General features: G+C 39.2%; 1 protein-coding gene across 1 annotated transcript in view; it reads left to right on the top strand.

Moving 5' to 3' along the window:
• Positions 1-3,314, top strand: part of GAD1 (glutamate decarboxylase 1) — a 42,956-nt gene extending 39,642 nt beyond the window's left edge. The window contains exons 15-17 of the mRNA XM_066280912.1: positions 13-120; positions 1,429-1,518; positions 2,321-3,314. Coding sequence (XP_066137009.1) covers positions 13-120; positions 1,429-1,518; positions 2,321-2,494 — 372 coding nt within the window. The 3' untranslated portion in view covers positions 2,495-3,314. The remainder of the gene's footprint in view (positions 1-12; positions 121-1,428; positions 1,519-2,320) is intronic.
• Positions 3,315-18,321: the final 15,007 nt, after the last annotated feature.

Here is an 18,321-nt window from a genome sequence, read left to right as displayed (position 1 = left end):
CAAATCCCACAGGGAACAGTGGGATTTGAAAATCAGATCAACAAATGCTTGGAACTGGCTGAATACCTCTATGCCAAGATAAAAAACAGAGAAGAATTTGAGATGGTTTTCAATGGTGAGGTAAGTTGTCATCACGGACTGAATGTACATTTCCAGCAAATCCCACATTGCCAAAAGCTGTTTTCGAATTTTCATTCTTAAAGATTATTCATTTAATTTTCTCTGTGTCCATAAACTTCTCTTCATGGGATGACTTTTCCACATCACCTCTTTATAGACAAGAGGTCTTTCTTGGCAGGTCTGAATCCTTTATCATTTTTTGGAGGTCTTATTATTGTGTTGAATCCCCAGAATAAATTATTTCTCAGTTCCAAGAAACTTATAGGATAGGTATGCCCTTGTCTCCCAAGACTGGTTCGAAAATGAAGTTCTACTTTACATGGATTCATTATGAGGACAACAAGGTACAGTTGTCTCTGCCCTGAGATCGTACCTATATTGTATACAATGAAGTACTTGTCTTATCAATATTGACTGAGTGCCCGCTGTGTGCCAGGCCCTATTCCAGGAGCTTGGTTATATAGTAGTGACCAAAACAGATACTGTCTCTGCCTTAACAAAATTTGCATTTGTCTAAAGAAAGTTTCCATTGTTGAATAGGAGCCAGTGTTTAATAAAAGAAAACACACTCATAAACCACTATAATATAACACCACCTACATTCAATTTTGTCCATTTGCTTGGCAGTCTAGACTAGTAGGAACACACTGTAGAATCAACAAATGAGGAAGAAAGAGCTCTGAGCAGTTCAGATCAATGGTACCGTGCTCATGCACTTCACCCATGTGACCACACTGTGATCATATACACTATTTTAAATATTCCAATAGCAGATTAAATGTGATGTCTCAGCTAGTTAGAGGTGGGCACAATGATGGCAAATAGCAACTGGAAAGAAAACTGAAGAACTGTAGCCATAATAAGGAAGAACTAAAAAACAGGAAAAGAGAAGGACACTAAATAGTTCTAGGCATCATAGTTAGTCCTATCTTATGGGTTAGAACCAGTATTAATGTTAATTATGGTAATCCTAAATCATCAAGAAAAAATTCAGTATCAGTATAATAAATTCGATAAGATACTCAGTTGTCAATAAAAATAGTGTTTTGGTCATTTTCTAGATATGAGGTGCTACAAAATGGCAAAATAGATAATACCCTTTTCTCACAACTACCCAAATATAATTTTTTAATATTTCAGCATTTTCTCTTGTTGGTTTTTTTGGGGGGAGAGGAAGTTTGTTTTTTGTCAGAAAGCATTCCATCAAGGATCTTTTGGGGTTTGGAAGAAACCTACACTGAAGTTCTCATAAAGCTCTCATAACTTTCTATTGTTTGTATGTTTGTTTGTTGGTAAAAATCTCTGCAGCCTGAGCATACAAACGTCTGTTTCTGGTACATTCCACAAAGCCTCCGAGGCGTGCCGGATGGCCCCGAGCGTCGGGAAAAGCTGCACAGGGTATGGAACCTCTCCTTCGTCTCATCTAACCCTTAGCATTTCTCTGGCTTGTCGGATCATCCTTACTCTTATGTGTCCAAAGGGGAGACATAGAAATTAAAGACTGGGGTGGTGAGGAGCCAGATTTTTATGTCCTTCTTGAGAGGTCTGGCTTGTCCCCTTGCTGTGGTTCAGATACAACAGGGACCTCCAGAGGATGTATTCATGTCTGGGGTTGGTGTTCTTCGTTGAAGAAGGGGCCATATGTGGGGCAGCTGGACTCTATACATATTCCTAGGACTTCTCTACTAAACCGTGTCTGTTATATTATCTTTTGCCAAGTCCAAGTCTGCTCTCATGCTGATTCGTTGTGATGGTTGATTTCTCTATCTAGTTTGCATATTATTGACTCTTATTGGTATATTTCATTTATATATGTTTTATCCATCCACCCATTCAACAAATATCCATTGAGTACAGTCTCTTTGCCAGTCTGTATCCTGGGTTCTGGATTATAGACAAGCCTTAATGTGTGTAGTTGCCCATAAGAGTTTTTTTGTTTCTTATTTTGATTTTATTATCGTTGTTTCATGACTGACTTTCAAAATTCAGTTGGAGGGTATTTTCTGAGGGAATTTATGATGGGGTAGACTGGAATAGTCATTAGATCTGACCCACTGAAGAAATCTAGATGTAAAATATTTCTTTTTCTATGTCAGTATAAATAGAAAGGGTAAAAAGCAGACTGCTCTTTTTACAAACCAAGAAATAGGATGCATTGTTAATACCAGCCTTGAGTTTTGTTTTGTGTTTCCATTACAAGGTGGCTCCAAAAATCAAAGCCCTGATGATGGAGTCCGGCACAACCATGGTTGGCTACCAGCCCCAGGGGGACAAGGCCAACTTCTTCCGGATGGTCATCTCGAACCCAGCCGCCACCCAGTCGGACATCGACTTCCTCATTGAGGAGATAGAGAGACTGGGCCAGGACCTGTAATCCCCCGAGAACATGAGTGTATGGGGATCCCCTTCCCTTCTGGCCCTCTAGAACAACTTTCCTGTCAGTTGCTGAAACATTAGGCCATTTCACTGAGGGAAAATATAATATCTTGAAGAATACTGTTAAACTTTTACTTAAGCTTGTTATAGTTAGCAGGAAATAGTGTTCTTTCTACAAAGTTGCACATTAGGAACACATTATATATGTACAGTTATATATACCTCTCTCTATATATATATACATATATACATATATGTATGTATAATAAGTGTGGCTCAGCAATAGGTCACAGCATGTTCCCACTCCAAAACAATTAACTTTACCTTCAGCAGTTCCTAAGAGGCTATAAACGGGCTCACCCAACAACCCCAAGAAAGATGTTCCTCAAAATATGTTGTTGGGACCAAAGAAAATTCTGTTAGCAGGAGTTGACCTCGTTGTCATCGTTTTTCCCACCTAAAGTGATGATGGATGAGAAAAAGCACCACTCGATGACAAGAGTTACACCCTCCCCATTAATATCCTCTTAGGGAAAAATAGTAGCAGAGTCCTTGTGACAGGTGTACTGTTGCTGTATTTTTAGAGATTAATTTGTGTAGATTGTGCATATCTCTGTTGTCTAACCTTTTGGGGGGAACACATGTAATGATTTAAATGACTTTAAATGTAGGTATATGAAATATTTGCTTATTTATATTGAGAGATTTACCATGTTAAAGAAGTGTCTTGTATTTTCTTCCCATTCGTAATGTATCTTATTTATATATTAATGCAGTATGTTCTGAAAACTGTTTATGGTATTTTCGTGCATTTGTGAGCCAAAGAGAAAAGATTAAAATTAGTGAGACTTGTATTTATATTAGAGTGCCCTTAAAGTGATTTAAACATAAGCTTAGTGTCTGTAAGAGAATTCAGATATTGTACATAGAGTCATATATATGGAAATCTAATTACTTAAACAGCATCTGCTCTCCTATTACCCTGTCTGGCTGTATGTCTGGTGTTCTCAATGCTTTTCTAGTAACTGTTGAAAATAACTAAATCTCCTGTAATTTTGTAGTAGTTCATGACCAATCTCTGTGACTCGCTTAGCGCAAACCTAAGGCAACATCTCCGAAGACTTTCTGAAGATATATTGACCAGGCTAACCACTGTTTTTGAGGAAAGGAAATTCACACTGTGTGTTTTAGAGTATGCAAGAAGAATATAAGTAAATAAAAAATATTCTCCATGGACAATTTACACAAAAGTTTTCTTTTGGTTTGTGTTTGATGAAGAAAGAGAGATTTCCAATTATAGTAACTTGAATCACCATGGCCCATTCACTATCCACTAGCTGGCTTTAGGTGGTACTCAGTACCCTTATTAAGCTGATACTCAACCAACTGTCAAAGATTCCTGAGCCCTTTCTCTATAAAATCATTATGATTGTAGTATTTTTTTTTAATTTGCAGTTTAAGCCTAGAGAAGGAAAGGTAATCTCTTTCTCATTTTTTTATTTGCATCTTGGAGTTGCACTCATTCAGTCACTCATCAAATGTTTCTTCTTCTGTTCCTGACACTGTTCTAGGACAAATTTTTCTCCTAAGAGATCTCATATCATTTGGTGTCTGTGTTGTCTGATTGCTTCCAAGACCATAGAGTCACACCTTCCTGCTGCTGATGCTTGTACCGTGGTCCCAAGTCACTTCCTCAAGAAATATGATATGGTGCTGGATCATTAGAAAATAGAGCCCATTTTCTGATATTATATTTAGCTATAATAAAACTATCTCACTTGTCTGGAGCAAAAGGAGATCCTTATTTAATACATGTGGCCTGACCTGTGTTAGTGCAGTGAAGCAGTGAATAAAGTGTTGACCTGGAATGCTGAGGTTGCTGGTTCAAAACCCTGGCTTGCCTGGTCAAGGCACACGTGGGAGTTGATGCTTCCTGCTCCTTCTCCCCCTTCTCTCTCTCTCTCTCTCTCTCTAAAAATGAATAAATAAAATAAGTTATAATTATAGTACATGTAAGGGTTGGATAAGAGTTATTTGTAATTCACAAACTGATTGCATGTGGGCTCTAAAGAGAGGTGATCATAAAAAGTCGCTTTATTTTTTCTCTCATTGTTCCTTCAAATCCCCTCTGTGGGCTAATTCTTTTCACGCCCCTATTTGAATTCAGACCAGTCTGATAGCTTTTCTGGCCTCTCAGTCACAAGAACAGTCTCATTTCATCACGAAATGTCGGTTCAATGTAATAAACAAGTGTTCACGCTCTTATACGTTACAGAGCTCTCCTTTCCCGTCATCTGGTCTGTCTGAGACTGCAGCCCCACAGTGGCAGGGAGGGCGAGGCTGGTGACAGGCGAAGTCAGGTTCTGTTTCCACTTTTCAGCTCACTTCTACTCTCGAGCTACGGTATTTTCTTTTTCTTTTTTCTTTCTTTTTTTTTTTTTTTTTTTTTTTTTGTATTTTTCCGAAGCTAGAAACGGGGAGAGACAGTCAGACAAACTCCCGCATGCGCCCGACCGGGATCCACCCGGCACTCCCACCAGGGGCGATGCTCTGCCCACCAGGGGGCGATGCTCTGCCCCTCCGACCAGAGCCACTCTAGCGCCTGGGGCAGAGGCCAAGGAGCCATCCCAGCGCCCCGGGCCATCTTTGCTCCAATGGAGCCTTGGCTGTGGGAGGGGAAGAGAGAGACAGAGAGGAAGGAGAGGGGGAGGGGTGGAGAAGCAGATGGGCGCTTCTACTGTGTGCCCTGGCTGGGAATCGAACCCGGGACTTCACGCCAGGCTGACGCTCTACCACTGAACCAACCAGCCAGGGCCTGCTACTGTATTTTCTTATTGAGGGTCAGGCCTGGTGGGGAGGAGTTAAAGTAACAAAGGCACAGTTGTAGGTAGATGTTAAATTGTCCTCTGGCATCTGGGCCCATGGTCCATGAGATTTTTTTTTCATGGGACAATGTTTTGGAGGTATTGGAGATTTTTTTTTTTATTAAGGTAATATTAAGATACAGTAAAATTGACTCATTATAGTGTACTGTGTTTGGTGTTTTGTGAGTTTTTATTTTTATTGATTTTAGAGAGAGAGGAAGAGAGAAAAACAATTTGTTTTTCCACTTGTTTATGCATTCATTGGTTCTTTTATTTCCAGCTGTTCAATATTTATTTCAGATTTGTATCAGTCAGTAGACATCTGTTCTGTTTTTTTAATTTAGAAATTAAATTTAATGCAGTGACGTTGGTCTATAACAGTGGTAGTAAACCTGGTCCCTACCGCCCACTAGTGGGCGTTCCAGCTTTCATGGAGGGCAGTAGCAGAACAACCAAAGTATAAATAAAAAGATAGATTTAACTATAGTAAGTTGTTTTATAAAGATTTATTCTGCCAACTTAGCAAAAATATGACATATAGTACTTGGTAAGTAATTATTATTATATGCTTTAACTTGCTGTAACTCTGCTTTATAAATTTTATAATAAAGTAAAGTGACTTCCCTACTTTATAAATCACCATTATTGTGGAACCGGTGGGCGGTTAGAAAATTTTACTACTAACAGAGATACAAAAGTGGGCGGTAGGTATAAAAGGTTGACTATCCCTGGTCTATAAGATCACACAGATTTTAGGTGTACATCTCCATGGCACTTGGTCCAGACATTGCATTGTGTGCCCATCACCCAGAGTCAAACCACCTTCTGTCACTGTATGTTTGGTTCCTTTTGTCTCCACTGTCCCCCACCCCCTCCCTCTAGTAACCACCATACTTTTGTTTGTGTCTATGAGTCTCAGTTTTATATCTTAGATGAATAAAACCATACAATTCTTAGTTTTTCTGACTGACTTATTTTGCTTAGCATAATGTCTCAAGGTCCATCCTTATTGTTGCAAATGGCAGTATTTCATCTTTTCATATGGCTGAGTAGTAGTCTATTGTATAGATGTACCACATTTTCTTTATCCAGTCCTCTATTGCAAGACGTTTTGGTTGAACACCATGAATAATGTTGCAATGAATATGGGGGTGTATCTGTCTTTGTGAACAAATGTTTTTAAGTTTTTCTGGTAGAAATCAGTAGAGGAATTGCTGGAACATATGGTAACTCTAGTCTTAATTTTTTGAGGAACCATCATGCTGTTTTCCATAGTGGCTCTTACCAGTTTACATTCCCGTATTGGTTAATTCTTATATATGACCTGACTGGGGATTGAACTCACAGCCTTGGCATATTGACAAGCCCATTCAGTCACATAACTACTACCACAATCAAGACGCAGAACAGTTTCTTCCCACAGATAAATTTCCCCACACTCCTTTGTATGTAACACCTCTCCTAATCCCCAATTCCTGGAAGCCTCTGCCCCTAGAGTTTTGCCTGTCTGATCATGTACAAGGAATCATATCATATGTAGCCTTTTGAGTCTTAACTTCTTTTACTCAACATTGAAAGTCATCGATGTTGTCTGTGTCAGTTGTTTGTTTCTTGTATTAGTATTCCATTTGTATGGCTATACCACACTTTATGCATTCCCTAGTAGAGGGAAATTTGGGTGGTTTGCAGTTTTTCGCAGATAAACATGAATGTGCAGATTTTTGTGTGAAGATAGGTTTTCATTCAACTTGGGTAAATACCTATGTGTAGGACTGCTGGATCATACGGTAAGAGTTATGTCTAACCTTATAAGAAACTTTTCCAAAGTAGCTGTACCATTTTGCATTCTCACTAGCAATACACATTTTCCAGTTGCTACAGAGTTCCTGAAAACACTTGTGTTGTAATTTCTAAAATTTTAGCCATTTCTTTTTTGTTATGGTTTCATTGAGATATAGTTGACATACCATATAATTCACCCATTTAAAACGTACAATTCCCTGGCTTGTAGTATATTCACAGTGCTATACGTCCATTACCACAATCACATTTTCATCTCCCCAAAAGAAACCTCATACCCATTGACAGTCATTCCTCATTCCCACAAACATATACCCTCTGGAAACAACTAATCTACTTTCAGTCTACAGCTTTGCCTTTTCTAGACACATTTTATGAATAGAACCATATTATATGTGGTCTTTTGTGACTGGCTTCTTTCACTTAGCATGTTTTCAAGGTTCATCCATGCTATACCATGTACCAGAACTTCATTCCCTTTATTGCTGACTACATATTCCATTATATGAATATACCATATTTTATTTATCCACTCATTAGTTAGTGGACATTAAGCTATTGTGTTTCCACTTTTGGGCTATTGTAAATAATAATACTATAAACATTTGTGTACAAGTTTTTGTTTTAATTTGCTTCTTCATGAAGCACTTTTGAAGGATTCCATTGGGGTCTTCCCACTTCATTGCACAGGAGGCAGTCAAGGTCTCTCCTCCTGTAAGCCACTCAGACCCTCAGTCCTTGGCCCCTGGCAATCTGCACTGTCCAAACCTTACATCAGAATCCCTTCTCCTCCAGGCAGTACACGTGGATTGATCTTTATGTAAAAATCAATTATGTTTATTATACAAGGAGGGTTTTTCAAACATTAACATCCCTAGCTGGGTGACTCAGTGGATAGAGCAATATCTTTGCATGTCCAGATCATGGGTTCAATCAACTGTCAGGACACATATGAGAAGCAATCAATGAGTGCACAACTAACTGGAACAACCAAGTGGAACAAGTTGATGCTTCTCTCTGTCCCATTTTCTCCCTCTCTCCCCCCTTCACCTCTCTTTCAAATCAGTGGAAATTTTTAAAAGATTTTTATTTATTGAGTTTACAGAAAGAGGGAGGGAGGGAGACATTAACTCATAGTTGCTTCACTTTAATTGTTCATCGATTGCTTATTGTATGTGCATCACCAGGTAAGCCTGGGGTTTCAAACTGGCGACCTCAGCATTCCAGGTCAGTTTTTTATCTACTGCCCCACCACAGGCCAAGCTTAATGGAAAAAAAATGTTTTTTAAGTAAACAAACATATAAAATAAAGAATAACAACAACATAATACTTGAGTATCACTACTCAGTGTAGTAGAACATTCTTAGTACCTTAGTGTTTTCCAATACATCATAAACTCTTCCTAATTGGATGCTCTCCATTCCCAAGGAATTATCACTATTCTGAATTTTGCGTTGGTCATCTTTTGTTTTTCTATATTATAGTTTTATCACACATATGTGCATCACTAATTTTACCTCATTTTGTACTTTACATACATGGAATAATACAGAATACATATACTACTGTGGCTTGTCTTTCTGTTCAACATTATGATTTTGTGAGGCCAAAACTAACCCAGATAGCCTGACCTGTGGTGGCGCAGTGGATAAAGCGTCGACCTGGAAATGCTGAGGTTGCCGGTTTGAAACCCTGGGCTTGCCTGGTCAAGGCACATATGGGAGTTGATGCTTCCAGCTCCTCCCCCTTTCTCTCTCTCTGTCTCTCCCTCTCCTCTCTAAAAAAAATGAATAAATTAAAAAAAAAAAAAAAAAAAAAAAACTAACCCAGATAAGGGAGACTTTGTATAGTTAAAAATTTTTTTAAATTCCCCCTTCCTTCAGGGATGGCATCCTTTTGACACTGTGTACAGTTTCGCATGTGGCACATGTGATAGATTTCAGTGCCTGCTGAATCCACTCCACAACCTGCAAGCGCAGATTTATGTGGTAGCCTCATGTTTTTAAGATTCCCCTTTGATGATGTTTCAGTTGTAATTCATTCATTTTCATGGCTGTAATGCTATTTTATTATGCAAATATACTTCAGTTGGCTTATCGATATTTCCATACTATTGGGGGTGAATATATGGTGTTTTCTTTCTTTCTTTTTTTTTTTTTTTTTTTTTTTTTTGCCTTTTGGGAAATGCTGCTATGAGCATTCTTGTATTTGTTTCTTAACATACAGGTATAAAAATGTTCCTAAAGTTTATACCTAGAATGGAAATCCTTGGGTCATAGAACGCTTGTTGAACTTTATTGAGTAAAGCAGAAAGGTCACACCAAGGTCACATTTCAGCCAACAGTGCACATTGTTCCATGACCTCACCATTACTTGGTCTAAAAGTTTTGCCAGTCCGGTTAATACGAAACAGTATGTCATTGTGGTTTAAATTTGTCTTTCTCTGATTACAAATGAGGCACCTTTTCACATTTTTATGAACCATTTGTGTCCTCTCTCCTATGAAATGCTTAAATCATGTCCTTTGTCCAACTTTGAATTAAGCTGTTTGTCTTTTTCTTATGATATTTAGAAGTTCCTTGTATAGTCTAATTACTAACTCTTTTTGATTGCATGTTTGGTGAATAGCTACTAATTTTGGGTTGGCTTTTCATTTGATTAATGGTCTTTTTTAAAAACATGCATTCTTAAATTTAATGTAGAATTTATCAGCATTTATCTTTATGGTTTCTGCTTCTTTTTGTGTCTTCTTTAAGAAAGTCTTCCTTACCCCAAAGTCACAGAGATATTCTCATATAGTAAATAGGCTTCTAGTTTTACAGTTTTATCCCTTTCATATTTAAGTCTTTAACCCACCTTGCATTGATTTTTTTATTTGGCTCTTCTTCAAGAGTGAAAAAGCTATTATTAGCCCTTTTCACATCCACATAAATTTTGGAGTCAGTTTATCAAGGTTCACCAAAAAAAAATCCTGTTGGTATTTTTATTGGAATTTCATCAACTTTGTGGGTCAGTTTGAAGAACATTAACATTTTCAATATTTTAATATTTTAAATGACATCTTTTTTAAAGTTACATTTTTTAATTGACGCTGTTGCATAGAAATGTAGTCACCTTTTGGGTAATGATTTTATATGCAGGAAACTTGCTAAAACTCAAATAATTTTGATTCTTAGTGTTCTACAAGTAGAGAAACATATCTATGGATAATGACAGCATATTTCTTTCTTTCTGTTTCTTATGTCTTTTTTTCTTTTGCTCGATATATAGCCAGGATATCCAGTACCATGCAGACCAAAGTGTTGATCACTCATCCTTGCCTTATTCCTGATATTGGAGGAAATGCTTTCACAAGTTACCACTTAGTTTTCATCTTTCCGTTCGGGTTTTCCGTAGATGTCCTTTATTGGGTCAAAGCAGTTTCTTTTTATTCCTAATTTGCTAAGAGTCTTTCTAATAAATGAAAATATTTAATTAATGTGGTCTAACTCACAAACTAAGTTTTCCATGTCTTCTTTGAGTTAGTTTTTGCTAGTGGCATTTTTCTAGGAATTTATACATAATTTGAAGTCTTCAGATTTATTGTCATAAAGTTGAACATGATATTTTCTTGTTTTTAAAAAATCTGTTGCATCTATACTTATATAGTCCATATTTTTCCATAATAGTGGTCATTGTGTCTTCTTTGTTTACTGATTAATCTTGGCAGAGGTTTGTCAGTTTCATAAAGCTATTCAGAAAATGTTTGTCTTGATCAATTGTATGATTGCTTTTTGCCTCATTAATTTCTGCTTCTATATTATTTCCTTTTGTCTCCTTTTTTTCATTTTTTTAACTGCTCATTTTCCTATGCTTAGGTCATTAATTTTGAGCTTTTCTTCTTTTCTAATGGAAGCACCTAATGCTACACTTGAACTATATGCTATAAATTTTCGCACACAATATTTTATCAGCCAATTCTAAATATGGTGAATTTGTAGATTTTTCCTTGTAATTTAATTATTGCTTTGTTTTGGGGTATAAACAGGTTTTAATTAATGTATTTTTCTGGTCATTTAAAACATTTATCGTATGTGGTGTCCCACTTTTTTTTTTTTGCCTTCTTGCTTATTTTATCTGATATTAATTAATTTCTTTAGTCTTTGCCTAATACTGGGGGTCCTCACATTACAACACAGTTCTGTTCCTATGATAATGATGTAAACCAAATTTTGGTATAATTAGAAACACACCCTAGCATAAGTCACTTACCTACCCTAACAGTTGTAAAATCATACCCTAACAGGCATCCCCAAACTATGGCCCACGAGCCACATGTGGCCCCCTGAGGCCATTTATCCGGCCCCCCCGCCTCATTTCTGGAAGGGGCACCTCTTCACTGGTGGTCAGTGAGAGGAGCACTGTATGTGGTGGCCCTCCAACGGTCTGAGGGACAGTGAACTGGCCCCCTGTGTAAAAAGTTTGGGGACCCCTGATTCACAACTAAGTCACAGAAAAAGGAAAAGGACATTAATATAGGAACCATGATAAGGGCCAAAAAAATCACCAAACAAAGCAACACAAACAGAACACTTGCACTTTTAACAGTCCAAAATAGTGTAGGTATGCGTGCTGGGGAATGCCAACTCCCTCACTCATATTCCCTGTTCTGCATATTCTGCTGCTATGCTCAACCAAACTAGTTTGCCCACGTAGTCTGTGAGTATGGTGCTAATGGTGTAAGCCGAAACACTCACGTCTCAATTTTTTTAAGTTTCTATGAAGATGAGAGGTGTAAACTCGAAACATCCTATGTCGAAATTGTCATAACCCAAGGACCCCCATATGTATTTTCTCCTCTTTGAGTGATAATATGTCTGACTTCTTATGTTTTAGGTGTGTCTCATATAACTAGCTGGATTTTATTGTCTTTTCCATTTGACCATTGCTGTCTTTTAACTGAAGGATTTCGTTTACTGTGATTACTGATATATTTGTATTTAACTCTACCACCTTATTTTGATCTATCTCTTCCTTTTTTCTCCTTTCCCGTGAAAGATTTGGATTGAGGTTTGGTTTTCTTTTTGTTTGTTTCTGTTATTCTTCAGTGTAAACTCATTAGAGTGTAACTACACATAATTTATGCTCTATCTGTTTTTCATTGCTTACCCTAAATATATCAGCATCAATACTTTGCATTTCAAAAGTTAATAATTTTACTCCCCTCATGAATCACATTAGAACCTTAGAATACTTTTACTCTGATCATCCTCATTCCAATATATGTTCTATTGCTATCCAGTATTTTAGATCTCTCTCTTTTAACCCTACAATTTGTACATTATTAATAGTTTTATTCAGTTGATTTTTGCTTAGATAAATTTATATATTTTCTGCTTCATTTGTGCAGAATTCCTTCTCACATCTTAGACCTTCCATTTGGATGATTTTTTTTCTCCTTGCTCTGCATGCGGTTGAACTTTTCATTATTAAAGCCTATTAATAGTGCCTCTGTGAGAACTGGCTCTCTAACTTTGTCTGCTTCCTGGGCATCATTTGTGAGGCTCCTTTGAAAGAACAGTGATTCAGGTAATCTGCTGTCTGTAAGCTGGAAAAGCTAACCATTAGATAAGGCAGACTGTTAAACAGGAAGTGCTCCAGTCACTTCAAGGGGCCCTGCTCCTAGGCATTATGAGAATTCCATTATCTCTTACAAATAAAGGAAACCAGATACATTCACTGAATTTATCTGCAAGATTCTTAAAATCCTTTAACTGACCAAATGATGATGTAAAACAATTTAATAAAGGGAAACTCACTATATTTGGGGCTAAAGAATAGAATTTTTTATTATGCAGGTTGCTTTACTATTCCAATAAAACCACTTCAAAACTCTTAGTCCTGACTACCATGGTCTACGTAATGGACATCTGTGTTGAAAGCCTGCCCAGCACCTATTCTCTCTGCTTCTGATCCCATCACTCTAATTTTTCTTAAAGAGAATATTCTTTCTTCATCTTTTCCCAATGTAATTTGGAGAGATGAACCCACCTTCTGATTGCAAAGATGGTCATCTGACTCGGGTATAGCCAATCAGGGTGTTCCATCCCCTGGACCACAGGGATAGACTCTTGACCCTGACCAGGCTGATGAGACTCCCGAGGTGTGGTGATGGAGCCCTAGTCAGTAAGGATTCCATGAGCAGAAGCAGCATGTGAGAAGCCTAAGGAATCTTGTCCTTGACACCACAGATGGAACAGGGGCCCCATCTGGAAAGCCTAGACCAGTGGTCGGCAAACTCATTAGTCAACAGAGCCAAATATCAATGGTACAACGACTGAAATTTCTTTTGAGAGCCAAATTTTTTAAACTTAAACTATATAGGTAGGTACCTTGTTATTGACTTAATTAGGGTACTCCTAAACTGACCTTTGCTAAAAACATCCTCAATCTGATTGAGCTGCATGTGGCTCACGAGCCGCAGTTTGCCAACCACTGGCCTAGACAATGTTCACCCCAAGATTATTTAACAATGGCTGAGCTTGTCTGTAGGGCTATATTAGTTTCCTATTGCTACATTAAACAATTAGCACAAATATAGTGAGTTAAAATAACATATATTTACTTTCTTACAGTTATGGAGGTAGAGCCACATTTCTTCTGGAGCCTCTAAGGAAAGTCTATTTCCTTGTCCTTTGTAGTTTCTAGAAGTTGTCTGCATTTCTTGGCTCATGGCTCTTCTTCACATCTCCCATCTTGACTCTTTCCATTGTAAGGACCTTTGTGATTACGTTGGGCCCAAATAATCCAGGGTAATCTCACCATCTCAAAATTCATAACTTAATCACATCTGCAAACTCCCTATTACCATGTGACAGATAGGTTCCAGGGATAAGGACATGGGCATCTTTCAGAAGCCTAGGGGTAGGATCCACCATGAGTTAAATGTGCATAAGAGCCAAGGTATCCTGGCAAAAACCTCATCTGAGGAAAAGATAGTTAATGGTCCAAGGATAGTAAGTTAGTGTGAACATGAATCTGTTAACCTGAGCAGGGAATCTTATTGAAATTGGTTCTTGAAGAGGGAGACCTTGCATTGTTCCTAAGAACTAGTACCAGAATCTGGGAAGAGGAGGTGGTAAAAAAGAGGAGTCATTTCACTAAAAACTGTGGGAAATTTAGACTACAAGCTGGCATGACTTTTAGTCACATCACAGAGTGGACTTCATGTGAGGGAGTTCGAAGAATGGAGTCCAATGGCTCTGTGGAAAGGGCCATGCCTTCTGCCTGAAACCTCAAGTTATTGGATTCAGCTGGGCTAGAACAAAGACTCTAATGATGATGGCTTCAAAGTGGTTAACTTTTGAGGGTACTTTTCCCTCCCAAAGTACTTTCAAGGTCTCAAAGTAAGAAAAAGTGGTGAAAAGGATAAAGTTATCCTGCTGCCGGGTCTGCAGACGCTTCTGCTCAAATACCAGGATGACTTGGCCATAGGTACTCCCCCTGGTCACTCCAGCCGGCGTAAACAGAGGAACAACAGGCAGACCAAATAGCACAAGGATGTGGCCTGGTGAGATGATTCCGGGTCTGCCTGTGCTCTTGGTCCTCAAAACGTGGGGGACGGGGGGGGGGGGTGTCACAAGAGATGGCTTTATACTCGGTAGCAGGTTACTGAATGGAGATCTTCTGTTTGCCCCAAAAGTAGTGCTTAGGATCCAAACAGGAAGACAAAAAGTAGAATGTTAAGTACTTCACATTCTAAAGAGAACTGACAACCACTGGGTCGCTCACCTTGCTCAGAGCTCACAGGGTCATGGTAGGCCAGGCCCTTCTTCCACCAGCCCTGGTCTCAGACCCACCCTCCAACCCCGTTACCTTCTCAGAAAGGAGAGAAAGGATATATCAGGGTGTGAGTTGGGGCTCAACACACTGGAGCAGCTAAAACCTGGAGGTTGAAGGGAAAAGGCATCCCAGAGGAGACACAAGCCCGTCCATCCTGAGTGAGGGTGGAGAGAAGTGGAGCGGGCAGCACGGTCCTGAGTTTCCCACTCAGGTCTCTGGAGTCTGGCAAGGTGGGCAAGTGGACAGCTTTGAAAAACTGGATGATCTTTTTTTTTAAGGTTTTATTTATTGATTTGAGAGAGAGAGAGAGAGAGAGGGAGACGCATCAATTCATAGTTGCTTCACTTTGACTGCTTCTCATATGTGCCTTGACCAGGCAAGCCGAGGGTTTGCAACCGGCGACCTCAGCATTCCAGGTTGACACTCTGTCTACTGCACCACCACAGGTCAGGTTGGACCATCTTTTAATAAGCAGAGCAAAAAAGAAGTTATGGAATCTAAATTGTTGCTAGGGTCCCCAACATAGTAAGAACGAGAGGTTCAACAATTGGGATCAGAGCCTGGAAGACAAAAGAGGTTCAAGTTTCACCCCACTGAGTTCGAGTTATTCAGAATTGTTTAAGTGAATTTACAATAATGGCAGAGTAAGCACCAAGAATCTTATTATCCCCTGATAGTAGGGAAATGCCCTACCCTTTCCTAGAAGGGAAAAAATACCTGGAGAGAAGAGAAGAGATTAGGGAAGAGGAGAGGTTAGGGGAGAGGAGAGTTTAGGGGAGAGGAGAGTTTAGGGGAGAGGAGAGCTTAGGGGAGAGGAGAGCTTAGGGGAGAGGAGAGCTTAGGGGAGAGGAGAGCTTAGGGGAGAGGAGAGAATGGGAGGGAAGGGGATGGGGGGAAGAGAGCAAAGAGAAGACAATGCCTGTGGCTAAGCTTAGTTATTGGGCTTGGAGAAAATCAGCTGAAAGGAAGGAATGGAATGAGGTGAGGGTTACTGGTACTCAGTGAGCTCCAATTACGACCTAATGGAATAGCAAATGAAACTGGTTGGGCAATCATTTCAGGCTTAAGATAAAACATCAGCCTTCTTGACTTACTCTAGTCAGGGACTCTGAGAGAAGCCAGAATCCTCCCGGGAGGGAGAAATAGAAAGGTGCCTTGTTTTACTGTAATTTTCAAGGTGGGGGTGGTGATGGTGGTGAGTGGAATAAACAGCAAAGAAAAAGAAACGCGAAAGAAGCCTTCCTTTGTGCCTTTTAATTTTTTTTTATTATTATTATTTTATTTTTAGAGATAGAGAGACAGAGAGAAGGGGGAGGAGCTGGAAGCATCAACTCCCATATGTGCCTTGACCAGGCAGGGCTTTGAACCAGCGACCTCAGCGTTTCCAGGTTGACGCTTTACCCACTGCGCCACCACAGGTCAGGCTCTTTGTGCCTTTTTAACAGGAAAGCTTTTCTTCTCTCCACAGGCTCAATAGACGCCACCTAGTGGGCAAACAACTGTCTCACACTCAGCCAGCGACAGTGGCCAGCCCAGGTTGAACATTTCATATTTTCCTCGCCTCACCTGCCAAATGAGGTTTGCAATCGGTCTTTTAGTTCCCATCTAAGACTACCCATCACATTGAAGTAGAGGCAGCAGCTGATCCGGGCTGCTGGAAAGTGGCCCAGAAAAGCCAGGGAGCCCCGAGTGCTTGTGTAGCCAGAACCAGAGAGGCGGAAGACTGACCCAAGCTTCCAGTTGTCTGTGGTCAGCAATAAACCAAGGGACTAGAATCTGGGGCGCAAGTGAAGCAGGTGGGAACTCACTGGTCCTCCAGACAGAGGTCTGACATTTAGAAGGTCATTATTATTCAAACAGTGCTAATTAAGCCAGCAGAAATACAGTGCTGAAATTCATTCTAGGCAGAGACCACCTGTCCTCTGACCCATTTTGTATTTTATAGCATTTTGTGTGCATTCTGGGCCTGAAGAAGACTTCTGGGGCCCATAGGAGTCTGGAAATAAGGACTATTTTGCTGGTTTGAATTGATTTTGTTTTATTGAGATATAATTGATATATAACATTATGTTAGTTAGAGGTGAGGGTGGTACAACATAATGATTCAACAATATTCTGAATATTACAAAATAAGTCTAGTTGACATAGTTACCTTACATAGTTGCAATGTTTTTCTTGTGATTAGAACTTTTAAAATGTTCTCTCTTTGCAACTTTCAAATACATTAATACAGTATTATGGCTAACTATAGTCATCATGCTGTTCTATCCCCATTACTTGTTATTTTGTAACTGGAAGTTTGTACCTTTTGACACTTTACTCATTATGCCCACCCCCTACCCCAACTATAACAACCACAAATCTGTTCTCTATGTCCATGCGCTCGGAGGTTTTTTTGTTTTGTTTTTGTTTTTAGAGTCTGCATATAAGGAAGATCATAAGATTTTGTTTTTCTGTCTGATTTATTTCACCTAGCATAATGCCCTCAAGGATCATTCATGTTGTTACAAATTGTAAGATTTCTTTCTTCTATGGCTGTGTGTATGTAAATATATATTACATTATATAAATATAAATATATGCAGTGAACACAGGGGTGCGGATATTTTTTCAAATTAGTGTTTTCATTTTCTGTGGATAATTACCCAGAAGTGGAATTGCCAAATCACATAGTAGTTCTATTTTTAATTTTTATTTTTTTGACAGAGACAGAGAGAGAGTCAGAGAGAGGGATAGATAGGGACAGTCAGATAGGAAGGGAGAGAGATGAGAAGCTTCAATTTTTTGTTGTTGTTGTGGTACTTTAGTTGTTCATTGATTGCTCCCTCACATGTCCCTTGACCATGAAGCCGCAGCAGACCGAGTAACCCCTTGCTCAAGCCAGCAACCCTAGGTCCAAGCTGGTGAGCCTTGCTCAAACCAGATGAGCCCGTGCTCAAGCTGGCAACCTCGGGGTCTCGAACCTGGGTCCTCCACATTCCAGTCCGACACTCCATCCACTATGCCACCGCCTGGTTAGGCCTATTTTTAATTTTTTGAGGTTACTTCATACTTTAAATTTTTTTTTCATACTTTAAAAATGTATTGAATTTCTGGGGGTGGCATTGATTAATAAAATTATACAGGTTCAGGGGCACGGTTCTACAGTACATCATCTGTATAATGCACTGTATGCTCACCACCCCAAGTCAACTCCCATCACCAAACCCCCTCTATCTTCTTCCCCTTCCCCACCCCTTTCCCTCTGGCAATCGCCAAACTGTTGTCTGTGTCTATAAAGTTTTTTTCTTTGTTTAATTACTTCACTTGCTGAACCAATTTACATTCCTACTAACGTGC

The sequence above is a fragment of the Saccopteryx bilineata genome, chromosome 5 (genome assembly GCF_036850765.1).
Source record: "Saccopteryx bilineata isolate mSacBil1 chromosome 5, mSacBil1_pri_phased_curated, whole genome shotgun sequence".
Classification (NCBI taxonomy): Eukaryota; Metazoa; Chordata; class Mammalia; order Chiroptera; family Emballonuridae; genus Saccopteryx; species Saccopteryx bilineata.
Note: the sequence above shows the minus strand (reverse complement) of the source record. Positions and strands in the feature narration are given on the sequence as shown.